Source organism: Mastigoproctus giganteus, chromosome 10 (genome assembly GCF_048544385.1).
Source record: "Mastigoproctus giganteus isolate SK-2022 chromosome 10, ASM4854438v1, whole genome shotgun sequence".
Classification (NCBI taxonomy): Eukaryota; Metazoa; Arthropoda; class Arachnida; order Uropygi; family Thelyphonidae; genus Mastigoproctus; species Mastigoproctus giganteus.
Window position 1 is genome coordinate 73,367,302 of NC_143584.1, and position 19,230 is coordinate 73,386,531.

At 34.7% G+C, this 19,230-nt stretch overlaps 1 protein-coding gene across 4 annotated transcripts in view; it reads left to right on the top strand.

The window, feature by feature from the left end:
• LOC150079083 (ras-responsive element-binding protein 1-like) overlaps positions 1-19,230 on the top strand; it is a 348,143-nt gene that overhangs the window by 321,065 nt on the left and 7,848 nt on the right. For all 4 annotated transcript variants that reach the window (XM_090383978.1, XM_090383977.1, XM_090383979.1 and 1 more), the window contains one exon: positions 7,267-7,508. In XM_090383978.1, coding sequence (XP_090240104.1) covers positions 7,267-7,508 — 242 coding nt within the window. The remainder of the gene's footprint in view (positions 1-7,266; positions 7,509-19,230) is intronic.

Here is a 19,230-nt window from a genome sequence, read left to right on the forward strand (position 1 = left end):
ATTGCTCAGAATAATCACCTGAGAGGGCATAAATTCAAATTGAGGAAAGACAGTTGTACGATAGATGTGCGGAAGTTTGCCTTTAGCCAGCGTGTGGTTTATTGGTGAAAGAGACTTCCATCTTTTGTTGTGGAAATTGATAGCCTAAATAAATTTAAGGTTGAGCTGGAGAGGTGAATTCAGAGCTTTTTTTTTTTTTTTCTTTGGCTGATGCTGCATAAGCTTGCTTTCTTGCATCGTGTGCCTATGCTAATGCTAGTGTCTACAAATTCCCCCATTACAAGGCATTCTGATTTACTGGCCTATCTATTATCTGTATAGTTGTTCATTTTTGTTTTCTCTTATGTCACCCAAAATGACTCAGAATTATGCTTGCCACCCACTTCATCTGAGTGCACATCCCTCAGATTCTATGTGCTTCCTAACCAAGAGTGCCATCCTGTCTGCCCTTTCTGTACACATTATATTCAAATACTGCATCATGTATATCTGAGTGGTACCATGTTTCTGATATCTCTATAATGTCTGTATTTGATGACTTAACCAAAATTTCAAATACATAAAATTTATTTACTGTATTCCTACCACTGGTGTACAAGCAAGTATATGTGCACCAGTTTTTTTTTTTTTTTCTCTTTTTACTCCTTAGTAGCCCACAGCTCTTGTATTTTTTACTCATCTCATGAGGACTCCCATGTAAGGCCCTGTAATATTGCACAGCTTGTTTTTAAGGATGCTGTATGTTCTAATAGAAGCAGTGCAAAAATCAATTTCACCTGCTTGTGGCTTCTGTAAATTATTATAAAAACATTTTATCACCCAATCAACATTAAGCATTCTTCTGACGAGAACAAATCAATTTTTACATCAACTGTCTAGCAATTAACGAAGACCAGTTGCTTGCGACCAGAAAACTAGTGTTTTGCACACTGAACAACTGTTTTCTTTAATTTGTGTGTAAAATGTCTAGTAAGGAGGAAGATTAAAAATTTGCAGAAAACCTTATGTTGCAGCAGCAGCAGCATCAAGTCCAAAAAATTATATTACATTTAAGGCAATGGATTATATTATGTGAATGGACGTAAACACTGCTGTAAATTGTCAGAGTAGTGCTTGCTATGATCAGAACTTTTGGCATTGTTGTAATGCCAAATGATATCATGGGAGAAGGGGTCCATTTCAGAAAAAGCTGTCACCAAGTGATCTGAGATAGAAGGTAGCTAATATTAATATGTATACTTTAGGTTAGAAGGTTTGTTGCTGAGGAAAAGATTAAGAATATTAGGTGTGTGGCTAGGATTGTCTGATAGGCAGTTGAACAAGTTTTGTAAGATCAGAAACTGCATCTTTCTCTCAGCTGAGCTTGTGCAACAGAAAAATTGAAAGCAGCTAAAGTAATGAATATTAAAATCACTATTAGGAAAGTTAGACTAGAGATAGCCCAAAGTTCTGAATTGATTTTTCAAGTTGGAATAGCAGTAGAAAAATTGAGTCAAAAGTAGATTTAAAAAAAGGAGATTTTGGTTAGGAGGTTTCTGACAAGGAATATCAGAGCAGTTATATACACAAATAAGTGCATATGTGCTCTAAGTAATTGCTGATTATAGTGAATTTTTTTGATTTGAGGTTTTATTTATTCAAATCATCCAAGTTTTGAGATTTTGTAATATAACTTGCAAATTCTGAATATTTGATTTTATTAATTGAAATTAATATTGAGTATTATTAGCTGTACAGCAGTAGCTGGCACATTCTGTCTGTAGCTCCTAGTAACTTCCATTCATTCTGAAAATAAATAGTTTTTTAATGAATTGAGAGGCACATATAAAATTGAAATGAGGAGAAGAAAATAAAGAACACATGCCAAACGATTTACTACTGGAGGACTAATATGGTAGAAATTGTTTTTGTCATGTTTACTTATTAGTGTATCAGAAAATAAAGAACACACGCTAAATGATTTACTACTGGGGGACTAATATGGTAGAAATTATGTTTTTGTCATGTTTACTTACTAGTGTATCATCTTGTTTCCCAATATATATGCACTTCTTTTTTTCAAGACAACTGAGTGAGAATTTTGTTTGCTGTGCAAGCTGTTAAAATCTTCACATTTTGCTCAGAGAGAATAAGAACATTTCTTATCTTGATTTTGTTAGTATAAATTTTGGCATCAAAAACCTTTTTTGGTCTATAATATTGTAATTATAGTGGACCATTTATTGATTCATATATAGTTGAAACTCCCAAATCCAAGACCCTTCAATTTGATCCATGCCTTACCTTAAAAGTTTTGGATTTGTGGTGGAGTTGTAGTCACATAAAAAAAAAGTATTGTAAATATCTTGTGAAGGTTGTTATTCTATTTTTTCTTTCCTTTATCTTAACCAATACCCAAACAATAGTTATGCAGTCAAAATGTAATTTCATATTCAAGAACAAATACTCTGTATCACCTTTTATTTGAATGCACTAAGAAAAGATATTTGTTAGTCCCCTCTATGTGGTCTCTGGTTTTCTCTTTGATTTAAACAGCTATAGCCTGTTTTAACTTCCTATAAAACTTTGAGGCAACTTTTCCTATAAATGCAACTGAAATAAGTAAATGATTATCACTCATTTAAAAAAAAAAAAAATTAAATATCTCTATTGCGCTTGTGAGTAAAGAATTTTGTACGAGGGATAAAATCACAACACACACACACACACACACACACACACACACACACACACACACACACACACACACACACACACACACACACACACACACACACACACACACACACACACCTGTGATTGACTTTGATTCAAAGCAACAGTTCAAAAGAATTCTACTTAGAACACTAGAGTATCAGCTAATCTGAGAATAATTATTACTATGTGTTTAGAACTATACTAACATTTAGGATAATATCCTCCAGCAAGGAAAACATTTTAAACGACACTTTGTCTTTTCCAGATGAGATATATATTCTGTGCTTAATGCTTTTTCCTCTCTGTCTTAGCGTAATTTGTGTCCTGTGTTATTCTGATCCTGTGGCATAAAGGAAAAACAAAACGTTTATCCTCCCTCAAATTCCACTCTGATAGGAAATTTTCTTTTTCTCAAACGTGTTGAGAGAATCTTTATTAATTGAATGCCTTTGAAATGAACTTACGCTTTAGAATAAACATTTATCACTACTTCATGGATTAAATAGAAAATGGCACTTTAGGTTTTTCTTTAAGGCACACCATTAACAAAATCATAATTGTTTTTTTTTTATATCCGACACAATTGTTTTCTTCTCTATTTCATTTCTCCTTGTTATAAACTTCTTTACACCTTTTGTGGTCACTAATATGTATTCATTTAAAGTTTTATTACTGTTACTGGAATAGTATATTGTAGTAAGAGTTATCATTGAATAAGGAAGTTATTTCTAACAACAATGTATTTAACGTCCATTAGTTTGTGAATAAGTAATATATATTAAAATTGGCTTACATTTTTAGCATATAACAAAAATAGTGTGTGTACAATCTCAAAAACAGTTCATGAATCCTTGCTTTTTTGAAGCATTATTAACAGAAACGTTTTCTTTCTTCTGCGAAGAATGAGAGATCCTTTTACATTAAAATGAAGGTGAAAATGTCTTCCAATTCCATGGTATCCTACCACTGGAAGAAAAGTAAGTTATGATACACAGAAAAGCATTATTTTTACAGTTCAGGAAAAAGAAATTATTTTCCTTTGCAAAAATGGCTAACGTAATGGATAAAACTACTGTTCATCTACACCTTGTCAAAAAGGAATTGGTTCAAATAAACAGTTTTGGCTCATAATGTCATGTGTTTCCAACTAATCATTTTTAATATTCAGTTAAATAAATGTAAATGTATAAGGGTCATTTGAAAATAAGGTAGATGTTAATGGTCAGAAACCATGCCTCTCCGAATAGTGAAATTATCACATCACTAAAGGTACATATGTGATGTTTTTTCCTTCTTCTTGCTGTATGCCTTTGTTGACATTAAGTGACTAAATCAAAATGATTGTCCCGGTGGACAAATGAACAAGTGCATGCTGGTATCCATTGCTGCATGTCAAAGTGACTCAGTTTGCAGTTGATGGCAAATTTCAGGCATCTCCGTAGCCAGGTGGGAAGGAACAGCAGTGCGTAGCACACACTTCTTGATTAGACCAGGGTTCAAACCCGTCACCACCAAATACGGAGGATGCGGAAAGGTCAGGGAATGACCACCGCATATTCCCGGAGCAATATGGCCTCAGTTGCTAATGCTCCTAAAAACCAAATAACAACAGATGGCAAATTTCTCTGATCTTATTCACTTGTCCATGTTTCATGTCTAAGAAATGTTTTTGGCACAGTCATTCCAATGTTCTCACATCTCTGCAAACACGAGAGGAGTTTGCTCAGCTCATTCTCAACCTTGACTCTTCTGACTGTCATCTGTTTGAACCTTTGAAAAAGCATCTAGTAGAGAACTGACCCAATGGTGATAATGAAACGGAACATAATATGATCAGAGAATGAAATGCGACATATATGAGTTGTGGCAATAAAGTTCCCAGACTGGTGTATTAAAAGAAAAAAAATCACCCACAAACTGAAGCAGCTCAAAAATGATTTTATTTTTATTTAAAATAATTACCACCTGATTGAATGCACTTATTACACTCTTCTAAAAGTTTCAGAAAAGAACATCCGAAGAGGTGCTGTTTATTCCTATTTTACATTTTTCTTTATGTCCCCAACATCCTGAAATTTCTTTCCTTTAAGGGCAATTTTCACCTTGGGAAAGAGGAAGTCTGCTGGTGCTAGATCGGGAGAGTAGGTGGATAGTTGATCTGTACAGTACCATGTTTCATCAGAAATGTTTTCACAACAAGTGCAGAATAGGTGGGGCATTGTTGTGCAACAAGAACCAGCTGTCTTTCTCTCAAAATTACATACATTATATAAATCTCATTATATAAATAGAGGAAGAAGTCTGCTGGTGCTAGATCAGGAGAGTAGGTGGATAGTTGATCTGTACAGTACCATGTTTCATCAGAAATGTTTTCACAACAAGTGCAGAATAGGTGGGGCATTGTTGCAACAGGAACCAGCTGTCTTTCTCTCAAATTCCTCACCCAGGAAATGTGCATAATTTGTATATAGTTGCTAATGCAGCAATAAGACCTAATTGAACGAACCAACTTTAACGTGTTCATCAAGTGTAGATAGTAGTGAATGATAAGCTTTGTCTATATAGGTGCCCCCATAATTGCAGTTGAAGCAAGGGATCATTGTCTGACCCTCAGAATGATGGCTGACAAGTTCGATATGAATCAAATTCACAACCTTGCACTAAATGACTTGTGCAAGGCTTGCGTAACCATTTAGGGTTAAAAATAACTATAATGAAATCCCAGCTATTCAGCATTCATCTGTCCAGAAGGAGAATTATGCTATTCTTGGTGGTGGTTTCAGGTGCATCAACAACTTATGCCACTGTGCTGGAGCTACTTCCCTCAGATAACTTACAGCCCTGATTGAAGAGGACTTTAGAAATTCGTGATAGGACTTGATCCCGGACCTCTTCAAATGGGTAACAAGTGGAAGGAACATGATCTTGCTTTTCAACAAATTATGATATAAAAGCACAGTCAGTTTCAATACTCTCTTTTTGTTTGCTTCATACTTTTCATGCTTTTCATTTTGTTTCAGAAGATTTCAGTGAGAAGTATGAAAAGAAGTATTTTAAAATTAGGCCAAAGGAAGTAAAGTAAAGTGTATACATTGGTGTGAGTTTGACTTATTCACATTATGGCATTTCATTGTGTAGCGGTGGCACATATATGAGTATGCTCATCCATTAAGCAAATTCATGCAACTAGCACCTCCCAGTCCCTGTAGATTAGTATTAGCTATATAGTGCAGGAAGCCACGAGCTTTTGCTGCACTAGTCAAAGAGAAAGTAGACAAGAAAATATAAAACAAATTATGCATTTACTAACTCCTCAGAGCCTTACAAACCTCAATCAGGTCCACCTGAAGGTGCCTGGTTGCCAAGCTTTTATAGCCCATGTAATCGAAGTCTTTCCTCATAAGGTCACCCTTTTGCTGATCTCATCATGCGAGTTCCCTGTCTTTGAATCCTTTTAATCTGCTTAATGCCTTTTTTTCAGATGAGATTCCCATATTTGGATACTATTCCAAATGCGGTCTTACAAGTTGCCTTATACAGTGGGATTATGACCTCTTTATACCTATAGGGCATTGATAAATCATCAATAGGACACCATGAGCTTTCCTGGTCACCTCTTTATACTGCTCAGAAAAATTCATATCCGCCTGTATTGTAACTCCTAGATCCTTTCTTCCTCTTCTGTTTTTAGTTCAACCCCCACGAAGTATATAAGTTATTTTGGGGTTGCTATTCCCCACACCTTGCATTTTCCTGCATTAAAACATAGCTGTCACTCATCTTTTAGCCTGAAGAAGCACTGCTTGACACTGATAATCAAAGACTCTTCCATTGTCTGCAAATTTTGACATCATGCCCTTTATTCCTTTGTTGATGTTGTTTATGAAAATCAGAAATAACAGTGGCCCAAGAACTGATCCTTGGGATCCCCACTTCTGACGTTACACCAATCTGAAGAATATCCATTAATCACAACTCTTTGCCTTCTGCCACCCTGCAATCTGTCTTAGAACCTTTCCAGTAATCCCAACATGTTCCAGTTTATACAGTAAGCTCTTGCGAGGGACTGTGTCAAATGCTTTGCCAAAATCCAAATAACCTATGTTGAAATTGTTCCCTATATTCAGCTCATGAATAACTGTGTCAAAATATCTTACCAGGTTGGTAATCATGATTTCCTCTTAACATGTTGGGTGTCCTTCAGATTGCCACATCTATCTAAATGTTCCTGGATTGCACGCTTATTCTTTGAAGGAGGAATAAAAGATATTCACAATTATATCTGTCACTGTTTCACATTAGTACTAATCAGAAAAAAACAGCATCATTGGTGAGCTTACCAAATATGCAATAGTAGGCTTAAATGACATTAGATTTTTATAAATTTTACTGCTAGCTAGTGGAGGTGAGAAATTTTGAATAAAATTACTTTAGTTGCAAAATGACAATGTTTTTCCTTTTATATTACAAGTTGAAATAATTGAATAATTAATTTACATGTGTAATTAGAATATTTTTGCACAACTTTTATATTTTTGCTCATTTTCACTGTACATTTCTAAATAATAGATTGGGAGCAGGTGGATAATAAAGCTTCTTCTACAAGTAATGGAAATTTACTAATAGTAGAAGATGATGAACAAGAAATTAGCAAAAGAAGAAAGAAAAAGGAACAGAAGGGACAGAAACCTGTAACTTCTAAATCTAGTGACTTTCTGGATAGTGACCAGAAAAGCTTGTCTCACAGTGAGAGCGAAAATGAAAATTGCAATGATCAGTCATCTCCTTGCAAGAAGAAAACAGATTTAAAGGTATTATTATTATTATTATTATTCTGTGCTATTCAGAATAATTTAACTTGTAAGATATGTATGCTACTTTTATATATTTGTAGAAGAATAAGAGAAAATTACCTCAATATGATATGTAAACACTTCTGTATATTACTCAACATAAATTAAAACGAATGTAAATAATTACAGTAAAAAATAATAAATTGAAAACAATTAAAAAAATACTTGAATGCAAATTTTGAAAACGATTTAAAAATTTTTAAAATTAATTTTTTAATTGTTTTCAATTTATTATTTTTTACTGTAATTATTTTGCGTTAATGCTACATTCATTTTAATTTCTGGAGAATAGTATACAGAAGTGTTCTATATCATATTGAGGTAAATTTCTCTTATTCTTCTACAAATATTGAAATCAATGTAGAACATATTGAGGATCATAGCTCTGGTTTATACTATCAAAGCTACTTTTATATACAGTATATAATAAGAAAATGAAATAAAAAACAAAATCTATACTTAGTATTAGTAGTGGTAAATGATGCAGGGGAGCAAGCTTATAAAACATCTGAAAAAAAAAAAAAAAAAAAACCCAACAACATATGTGTGCTATCTGCCTCATCTGTACATCTCCTGTACCAATTTGTTTAATGTTTGCTAATCAAAAGTGGACAAGGGACACAAAATATGTTTCTCGCTGTCTTTATGGCTAGATATGTCCTGAAAGTGTAACAGGTATGCATATTGACATTTAAGTTCAGATGGTACTAAAACAAACATAGCTATCTTTAATTGAGTTCTGTCTGTTATATTGGTACAGTCGGGTCTCCATATTTGTGAGATCTGTATCCACGGATTTTTGTTTTCGTGTTGGCAGTCGCAAAATTTATCAAAATTTGACTGCTGCTTGCTGCATTCACCCTGAATGATGTTGGGGCACGTGCATCTTCAGTCTTGAGTGTCATCCAAGTAGGATGGCTTGTGACCTTTGTGTGTTGGGCTAGGCTACTTATGTTTAAAATATTACTGTGTTTATGTGAATACACATAAGCCTAAAAGGGCCAAGAAAGTGATGACTTTGAACGAGAAAGTGTGGATTCTAGATAAATGTTGAGAAGGGCTCACATATGCGGCTGTCGGCTGCATGTTTAGTTTCAATGAAAGTCCCAAAACATACATAAGGAAACAAGAAACTGAGATCAGAGAGGCAGTGCAAACTGGTGGAATTCTTGCTGCTAAATGCACAGGCTTATGTATGTGATAAAGTGATGTTAAAAATGGAGACTGCACTGTTCATTTGGATCGAAGACCAGAACAAGAAAAACTTACCTGTGAACTTTGGTATGATTTTTGCTAAGGCACTGGTTGTTTACAACAGATTTAAGCAGAAAAACCTCCCTGTACCAGCAAAGGCTGGTTCCAGAAATTTAAGAGGTGTTATTCACTCCATAATGTAAAGATTACAGGCGAGGCTGCTAAGGCCTACCCTGCACAACTCAAAAAGCTCATCGAGGAGAAGGGATATAAACCTAAACAGTTTTCAGTGCCGATGAGATGGCATTATTCTGGAAGATGCCTCAGCGCACCTATATAGCTGTCAAAGAGAAGAAGGCCCAGGATTCAAGGCCACACAAGATCAGGTTATGTTTCTAGTCTGCAGCAATGCAGCAGGCTATACGACAAAGCCTGGCCTAATTTTCTGTGTGCAGAACCTAAGAGCTCTTAGAGGACATCAATGATTTAATTGATGCACAGGCAACAACACTAATGGATGATGAACTTGAGGAGCTTGTTAGTACGAGGTTGAGGAAGAACCACGCCAAGAGAAGTTCGACATTTGAAACCTAGCACAGGCAATGCGTGGCACCAAATGGCTTGCGGACTAACACGAATATGACGACAATGTGGTTTGTGCAATGAAATTGAAGGATAGCCTCAACGATGTTTTAGCACCATACACAGCCATGTTCAAAGAGTTCAAACAAAAGAAGCAGCTTCCTATCACAATGTTCCTGAAAAGGACAACTACATTGCTGCCTAAAACTCCTCATACCCCAAACTGGACATCAGCCAAACCTGCTTCTTCTCCAGTCTCTGAGACCCCTACTACTGAGGAGTACTGAATCCTGTGATGAATACCCTGTTGCATGCCTTGTTCTTAACTATGTAATAAAATTTTGATACAGTATTTTCGAAACATGGGTCTAGAATGGTACTCATTATTGTAAAATAATTTTAAACCCTTTTGAACACATTTAAACATTTTATCTGGGGCTATTTGGGCGAGAGTACAAGTTTTCTAGGAATTTTCGCATTTTCGCCGGAAGTATTAGTATTAATAGTGGCAAATGATACAAAAAAGCAAGCTTATACAGTATCAGCGAAAAAATTTCCCCTTTACCTATCCATCTCATTCAATAGTTTATCTAGTTCTTCCTTGAATTTATTCAAACTATCCACTTTCACAACAATGGATAGAAGCCTGTTCCAGCAATCAACCACCCATTGGTTGAAGGCAAACTTCAACACATCTATTCTGCAACTGTCCTTCTTCAATCCCCCCCCCCCACATGCACAGTCTGAGAAAGAGGATGAATCCCATTAGCAGTGAGTTTGCTCAAGCCATTCAAAGGATTAAACACCTCAATGAGATCACCTCACAGATACCTAGTCTCCAGACCCTGAAATTTGCAGAAATTAACTGTTTCTTGGTAAGAGCACCCCCATTGTTCTCCCTCACCACTCTCATTGCATGTCTCTGTGCCCATTCCAGCAGCTCTACATCCTTCCCAAAAATGAGGCCTTCAGACCTGTATGCAATACTCAATATGTGGCCTGACCATTGCCTTTATACAATGGGATAATCACTTCCTTATCCCTGCTAGCAAAATTCTTGTATATCATTGACAGAAACCCCCATGACTGTCCTGGCTGCCTGTCTGCACTGCTCAGAGAACTTCATATCAGACTGCACAATTAACTTCAGGTCTTTTTCATTTTACACTGCTCTGAGTGTAGTACCACACAGTTGATGCATTACTCTGGGATTACTGATACCCAAGTGCAGTACTGTCATTTGTCAATTCTAAACTTCAGTTGCATTTCTCAGCCCATCTGCCTAATTTTTATAACTCTTGTTGCAGCAACAGCATATCTTCATTACTGTCATTAACCACCCTGCCAACCTTTGCATCATCTTCAAACTGATATACCCTCATCAGTGAGATTAATACAGAAAACATCAAATACAAGAGGACTGACAGACAAAGAAATAAGTGCTTTATTTGTATTGGTCTGATTTTAATGAAATTTGGAAGCCTTGACAAATCTTTCTAAACGAGCTATATGTAAAATTTTATGAAAATCCATCCAAAAGGAGTCAAATTACATACAGATGGATGGATGGACAGATGGTAAAGACAATTGGCAATTTACATGTATATATTGACATGCCTAAAATGGTATAGTATTCACAGTTACAATGTTACAAATTTTAATAAATTTTCCTGCAGCATGTTCACAGTCAAGTAATAATTTGACTGGCCCCTTTGAGAGTGCATTATGTGAGTAATAGAAAAAATTCCCTATAATGAGATTTTTGAGGTGATTTAGGCAGTACATTATAGAGGAGTATTTAATTCGATTGTATTTAAAAAATATAAGCAGTTTCTCATTTACATCATTTCAGTATGTTTTTAAATTTTAAAATTCTAAATTTAAAAACTTTCACTTCATGTGAAGAACAAAATTAACAACAGTTCTACAAATACAAGTTGTTTTCAACAAACAAGATTCTTTATTACAACCAATGGATGAAAGAAACATTCAAAGCCTATAATCTCTATCAGATAACTGATCAAGGCCACCAGTTCTGGAATAACATAAAATATTAAGAAGTTTAAACACTGAATGGTACATGGTGGAATACATGTTCAGAGTACATAAGGCTAAACTAGACAAGCATTTGGAGCAACCAGATGAGTGAAATGGGGAGGTTTTTTTTTTTTTTTTTTTTTTTTTGTGGGGATTACGTCTCAACACGTAATCCCCACAGACATGGAGACCAGACTGTAGTTGTAAACTCCATTTCCACAGAGCTTTACAAATAACTTTTGACACAACAAAATACAGTGCCCAATGATTATGTTAAACTAATTTAGGAGTGGTTTGGTGTAGCATTATTACAGTGGTTAATTTAAAAAAAATAAATAAATAAAGAAATATATCAATAGAAACTTTTTTCTCAAGAAAAAAAGATTTGCTGATAGTAAACTGTCTTTCAGCTACTGTTTGCTTTTTTTTTTTCTTATATAAATTTAAATATGCAAAACGAGTTATATATAATGAGTTAAATAAGCTGCTTTCATTAATCTGATTGATGTTATTAAATTGTATGTGAATAAAAACCAATCATGAAGAATAGTTTCAGAACAGATCAGTCTTTATGTGTCCTCGCCGATTAACATTGTGGCCAGCTGTTTACTTCATTAGTTTATGGAATGGAAAGTCACCACATTTTAAAATGCTCATGGTGAAGATAATTATAGATACAGGCAACCCGTGTATAACACGGTACTTCTACAACACGGTTTCGCCCTAACATGATTGATAAATTGCGGCAATCCTCACACAATACGGTGCTTATGTAACACGGTTAGAGAATTTCAGTAAATCTTGCACAATGCAGTATTTTTTGTGGGGGGAAACCCTGCTATTATGTTGGATGTAAGTTTTCAACATTTCCACTCTTTTTGAATGCCCGCTGTTGACTCGCTGGTCAAAAAAAAATTATTGGGAAATCCCCACATTATGTTGTGTGTTATTGAACTTGTGTAAAAATCTAGATTTCAAAGTTTTATTATTATTGGGTAGCACACCAGGCCATCCAAAAGATTTAACTCATCTAAACGTTGAAGTTATGTTCCTGCTGCCACAGTTGTACTGGGGTAATACTTCTTTCATTCAGCTGTTAGATAAAGACATTATATCCACCTTTAAAACTCATTACATCAGAAAATCGTTAAAATGGATTTTGCAAAAAAATTGATTCCAAATCTATTGAAGTAATGGAGGCATGGAAATATTTCTCAATTGTGGATTGTATCAGAACCATAGCTTTGTCACTGAAAGAAGTAAAACTGTCAATGTTAAATGCGTGTGGAAAAATGTATGGCCAGAGCCAGTTCATTCAGGGAATATGATCGAACCAGTAGAAAATGGAATCGGTGTGATAATAAAACTTGCTATGTCATTAGGAGAAGGTTTTGATGGTATGACTACTGGAGCCTTCCTGGGAACAGTTGATAGAATCGCCCTCCTCCCCACACTGAGTGGAAAAGACCTGAGTTCGAATCTTGTCAATGAAGGGAGGAATTTTTATGGGTCTTTTTCACAACGTGGCTGAGTTAGTCTCGGTAGCATGGTTTCATTCTCTGGGAAACTCGGGTTTTTCATCCATCAAAACAGAAAATCGACCTCAGGACTCATGCAATTTATAGACAATATATGTAGAGTAACATGGCTGTAATCACTGATTCTCCTAAAAAATATAAAAAAAAGATATGATTACCGAAGAAGTTCAAGAATTACTGGTAGAAAAAGAGGCTGGCATAGTGGATTTGGTGCAAATGGCATTGGAGGTAAAATCAAATCAATTCTGATGATGATAGCACAGATGAAAATTCTAAACTTCCAAATTTTACACTAAAAAGCATAGGGAAAGGCACAAAGTTAGCTGAGCAATTGGAATCTTATTTTTTGAATGCAGATTCTTGAATGAAAGGAGCCCAAAGTTCAAAAGGGAGCATCAAAAATGCTTAGTTCCAATCGATGAAATTCACAAAGATTTATCAAGCAAAAGCAAATAAACTTAGATTACTGATTTTTTTAAAGAGCAAAAGATACACGAAATCTAGAATGGTGTATTTTTGTTAACATTTTGTTAACGAAATAGTGTATTTTGTTAGCAACCCCCCTTTGTACTTTTTCTTTGTCCTGTATAACACAGTTTCACACAACATGACATTTTATAGGAACCTAATAACCATGTTATATGAGGGTTACCTGTATCTTCTGACATTCCAAGTAATGTGCTTGGCATAAGCACATTACTTATGCCATAGGAATGGATATGTGAAATTGATTTTTTTTTTTTGGGCTGATGCTACATACACTTGCTTTCTTCCATCACTACTACATTACAAATATTGCTTCTTCTGCATCAAAAAAACTGGGTTTTCTTTTTCACTCTTGCTGTTATTTTTCTTCCCAACAGCTGTTCCCTCTGTACAAATCACAAATCTGCCCTACCATGGAATATTGTTCCAATATCTGGGGCAGTGTCCTCAAAATTTCTCTCAGGCTTCTAGATTCTATTCAAAAGAGGGCAGTTAGGTTAATTAATTAATGACTCATCTCTAACAAAGTCTGTCCACTCTGTCTCCACAGACATTCTGTTTCCACTGCATGCATTTTCTGAAGGTACTTCCATGGGCACTGTTCTTCTGAAATTTCGCTCTCTTTATCAAACCAGTCTGGACACGTTTGTTTGTTATTTGGTTTTTAGGAGCATTAGCAACTAAGGCCATATTTGTCCGGGAATATGCGGTAGTCATTCCCTGACCTTTCCGCATCCTCCGTATTTGGTGGTGACGGGCTCGAACCCTGGTCTAATCAAGAAGTGTGTGCTACGCACTGCTGCTCCTTCCCACCTGGCTACGGAGGCGGCTCAGTCTGGACATGTGCATCAACCAAACAACATCCTTTTGCTGTCCAACTTCAAACTCACAGAACCAACTTTACTTCTTCCTCATCTATTCATTCAACTTCTGTTTTATGGAACAATCTTCCTTTATATGTATTTTCTGAAAATAACATTCTGCAGAAATTCAAGTCTAATATCTTCAACCCATGCATGGTATTAAGTACTATTAGGCTCTAATACCTCTTGTTTGGGGTTGTCATTGATTTTTTTTTTTCGTTTTCTGATTAGTGCAGTGTTTTTCTCCATAAATTTAAAATGGCAATAACTGTTCTTCTTCCCTGCTCTCTTCTTTAATTTTGTAATCTTAGTAGTCAAAATGTTGATTTTCAATTCCACCCTTTGGAAGCTGCTACCATATGTGAATACTTAAAATGTATTTTATGATATGTTTCCAGTTGTTAAATGTTATTACTGCTATGAATACCCTAGGCCTAACATGTGTTGGGACACTTTGCCCCTGGAAATAATTGTTAATTTCAGAGGTCATACATAACAGATGGATAGCAGTAAAATCCATTTAAAAGAATATAGAAGCCATGTGACCTCATTAAGTGCACATTCCTTTAGTGAGATACCCATAATCAACCATTGGCATCATATGTGTCAGCAGACAGCTGAAGTTAATACAACCCAAGCCAGGTAGACTCATTATTAATTACCCACAGATCATGTTGACAGTTGAAATGGATAGTAGAAAGAAATTGCAAAGGTGCTTTAAGAAGAGCTGGCTGAAGGGACAGTCTAAAACTGGAATGAGTATAGGATGAACAACCATCAGCAAAGCAAATCACAGGAATGTGTTACAATAGTTTCACAGGTGCTCATAAGCTAAAGCTGCCCTGAGCAGTGTTTTTGCCTATCCTGGTATAGAGTGATGAATCACGATATACCAGGGGTGGGCACGCATGAGGTCAGTGAGAGCCGCATTCTGGTTTTTCATATATTATAAAGAGCCACACCATAGTTACATAGTATTAAATACACAAATTCAAATTTAATATGATTACATATTCTACACAAGTCTTAAGTGCTATGTAAAGTATACATATATAACAAAATATAATTAAGAGAAAGAAAATACAAAATAATTATTTCAAAATTTTAATAATAAAAATAAAATATAATAAAAAGTATAACATTTAACGAAGACCTTTGGTCAAATCTTTGAAATTTGGTGTAAAATTTGTTAAAGCCGTTCCCAGCAATTCTGTGAGATGATGATTGGTCAACTGTGAACGATATTTTGACTTCACGAACTTCATTGAGGAGTACAAAGATTCACAGCAATATGTTGTACCAAAATTGAAATTAGATGGCAAGCAGCTTTCTTTAAATGTGGATATTTTGATTCTGGCACGAGTTTCCAAAATCCTCTTTCATCTCTAATAACTCCAATTCCCCAGCCGCTTTTTCAACAAGTATTATTTCAGAAATTGGAAATCCATCTTCAGTAATATCACAAATAAATGGGTTCACAAAATACGCAAATGTAGATTTCAAACTTTTCAAATCTATGTTTGAAATCTGCTTGCAATTCTTCCAATTTTTTTTTGTATTCGTCTAACTTTTCTTCTTTGATATTAATTATATTTGCTTTTACTCGTGGAAAATGATTAAATATTTTGTTCTTAAGATCGTACACAAAAAGCCGAAGTTTAACTTCAAAACTAAATACAGTTTGTGACAAATCAATAATAATTTTTTCCTTTCCTTGTAAAGCCAAATTAAGTGTTTGCAAATTTTCTATAATGTCTGTAAGGAACTAAGTCAGAAAGCCAAGTTTCATTTTCTAATTCTGGGTATTTTTTTCCTTTTTCTTTTGTAAATGTTATGATAGGATTTAGGAGTTCCACAAAACGGCTCAAAACATTTTAAGTTGACAGCCATCTTACAACACACCATAGGGATAAATCACTGGGCAATTCATCTGTTTCGTCATTCACTCGCAACTCTTCTAAAAAGTTCTTAAATTGACGATGTGTTTTGGCATTTGTTCTAATTAAATTCACAATCTGCAAAACAATCTTTCACACATTTTCGTATTTGAAGTACTTTGCTATGAGATGCTCGTAGTGAATTATGCAGTGAAGAGGTAAGAAACGTGGAATTTTAGGAGTGTTGTTTAAAAGACCAATGAGACCCTGGTTTTTTCCTATCATTGCAGGTGCTCCGTCAGTCGCAATACTTACAAGTTTATCACGTGGCAATTCAAACCTGTTCATTACTTCATCAAGCGCATTTCTAACATCGATACCGCGAGTTGTTTCGATAAGAGCTACTAGGTCCAATATTTCTTCCTTCACATTTACGTCTGCAGATACATAGCAGACAAAAACGGCCAATTGTGGAACATCCTGAATATCTGTAGACTCGTCGAGAGCCAGGTGCCTCCGTAGCCAGGTGGGCAGGAGCAGCAGTGCGTAGCACACGCTTCTTGATTAGACCGGGGTTGCTGTTCGCAATTTTGAATTGAGTTGAAAAGTGGGGATGACTTACTTTGTGGTCAACGTAAATTGCTTACTTTGTAGTTTGCAATTGTAACTTTACAAATAAGACACAATGACTTTCCATTATTGTCAATAAAAGCAAAATTTTCTACCCATTTTTCTTGAAAGATTCTATTTTCTTGTTTGTATTTTCGTTTTTTGATATTTTCTGAGGTCATGTTATCAAAAAAATTTAAATAAATTTAATTCCAAAGTCTGAAATTGAAACAAAATAATTAAATAAATTTACGGTGCGGAAAAATTACGCTCCATAAACAAGTTTAAATTGCTTAACAAAAAAGTCTACTTACCAGATTTTTTGAAAAAGCATGAAAAGCACTGCTGGCATCAGCAGTGTAAATGTGCGCGGATTTATTTATAATCAAAATAAAAATAGCAAAATATCTAGACATAAAAAAAAAAATAAACACAACGTAAAATCCATATAACAAAATATTAGTTACTTAGTTAATTTATTAACAAGATTCAGTGAAAAAAAGTTCTGAAATAATAATAATAAAAAAAAAAACGGATTTAAATTTTCAATGGGAGCTGCACTTAATTCAACGAAGAGCCACATGCGGCTCTGAGAGCCGCATTTGCCCACCGTTGCGATATACAATCCAACCATCAAATGGCTTCACCCCTGTGTGGTGTATACTCAAATAACAGTTTTACCCAGTTGTATTGAATGACCAGTGGTAACGGTTTGACGGCATGGGCTTGATAGTTGTCATCAATGAAACTATTAATGCAGATGTTTATTGTGACTACATTTCTACCTTATCTGTATTGCGGCAATTCTCTGAAAAGGAGAGGGGTGGGATTTGTACCAGCACAACAATACTCCATGTTACAAAGTGCAATTGTTTTTGAGAATGATATGGCAAATCTGCCATTTCCAGCTTAGCCCCGAATCTGGCTGAGCATTGTAGTGATGTTTTGTGACAACAAACATTCAAGTTCAAGCAAAGAACTAGCTGCAGCCTTATGTAATATCTATAACAAAAATGGTTATAGATATTACCCCCTCTCTTCGCTCTCCCATAGTTATGAACAGTATTAAAAATTTTTTTTTTTTTTAATGAAATGTTTTTTAATTTAGTGTCAAATACATGTTTACATGTTTATTTTTATTTTATACAAATTTTTATAAGCACTTAAATTGCATTTTAAACACTTCCATAAAAGAACAATTTCAAATAGGATAAGCAGGGAAAAACACACACACGCACTTCCCTAGTTTTATAAGAAACACGAAATCTCCATTTCATCCCCGCAAGTTCAGATGGTACATTTTGCCCATGACTCTGTCCACAGTTGCTGAAATTAAATGGAGTTTATTGCAACTCACTTGTTATTTTAAATTTACTTAAAAAAGGAATATACTAGAATAGTATTGTAAAATCGGATTTTCTTTAATATGAAATATACATTTAGAGGGAAATGGGATGGAAATTCCACCCCACATACCACCACTAATGGAGTAATAAAAATTTTGCAGAAAGGTTTTGATGTTTCACAAGGAAAGAATCTGTCTGGTAGTTACAAAATTCACACTTTGCAATGTGTGCTGTTTTATTTATTTATTTTTTTGTTAGCGCATCGGCTTCTGTGGCCATAATGCACTCCCAAAGTTTTTGCAGTTTACTCTGATCCAAGCCCGAGGCAGGATTCGAACCCGCAACTTTTGGGTTGCCAGGCAGGCACTTTACCCATCTGGCTAACCCAGTCGGCATATTACTCATAAATAACAATATTAATAAGCAAATAGCCATTGTCTTGATATTAGAAAAGTGTTTTTTCTGCTGGATATTTCCTAATTAACTTTCTGTTGCTAACATGGTTTTAATTTTTTTTTTTTCCTTCTTTTTAATTTGTCAGTGAAATCAAATCTTTCCTTGTAAATTTGCCCACTATTATTCTGTAACTGGTTATACGGGTTTTGTTTTCATTTTGATATACTATAAATTACAAGGCATTTGAATTTTTGTTTGACATTTAACAGATACTAAATGTCTAATCGTGCCATAGAGCTTTGATTTTGCTGGCTAAATGCAAACAACTACAAAAATACAGACATCCATGTTGTGTTGTGTTTCAGTACAGAGATTAGTGACCTTGAAAATTCTAAAAAAAAGAAAAAAAAAAAACATGATAAAAACATTATTGCATTATTATTTGGTTAAAAAAAACATAATTAATGGACTATCATTTTCAATGTAGTAAAAAAACTAAAAATAAATTTTTTATAATTATAACATAAAAGGGATCATACAGATATCATGTGATTGTTCATGTTGAACTTGAGTGAGGAAAGCTAAAGAAAAATGCCATAAAACTTGACTTAAATAATCAAATAAAATTAAGCGTTTAGAAATTGGAATCCAGAATATTTCTTCCAAATTAATAAGTAATTGTTTATAATATAACACAATGTGAAAATTATGCATGCCACAAGAGATGTGGAAAATTGTATTTCAAATTATTT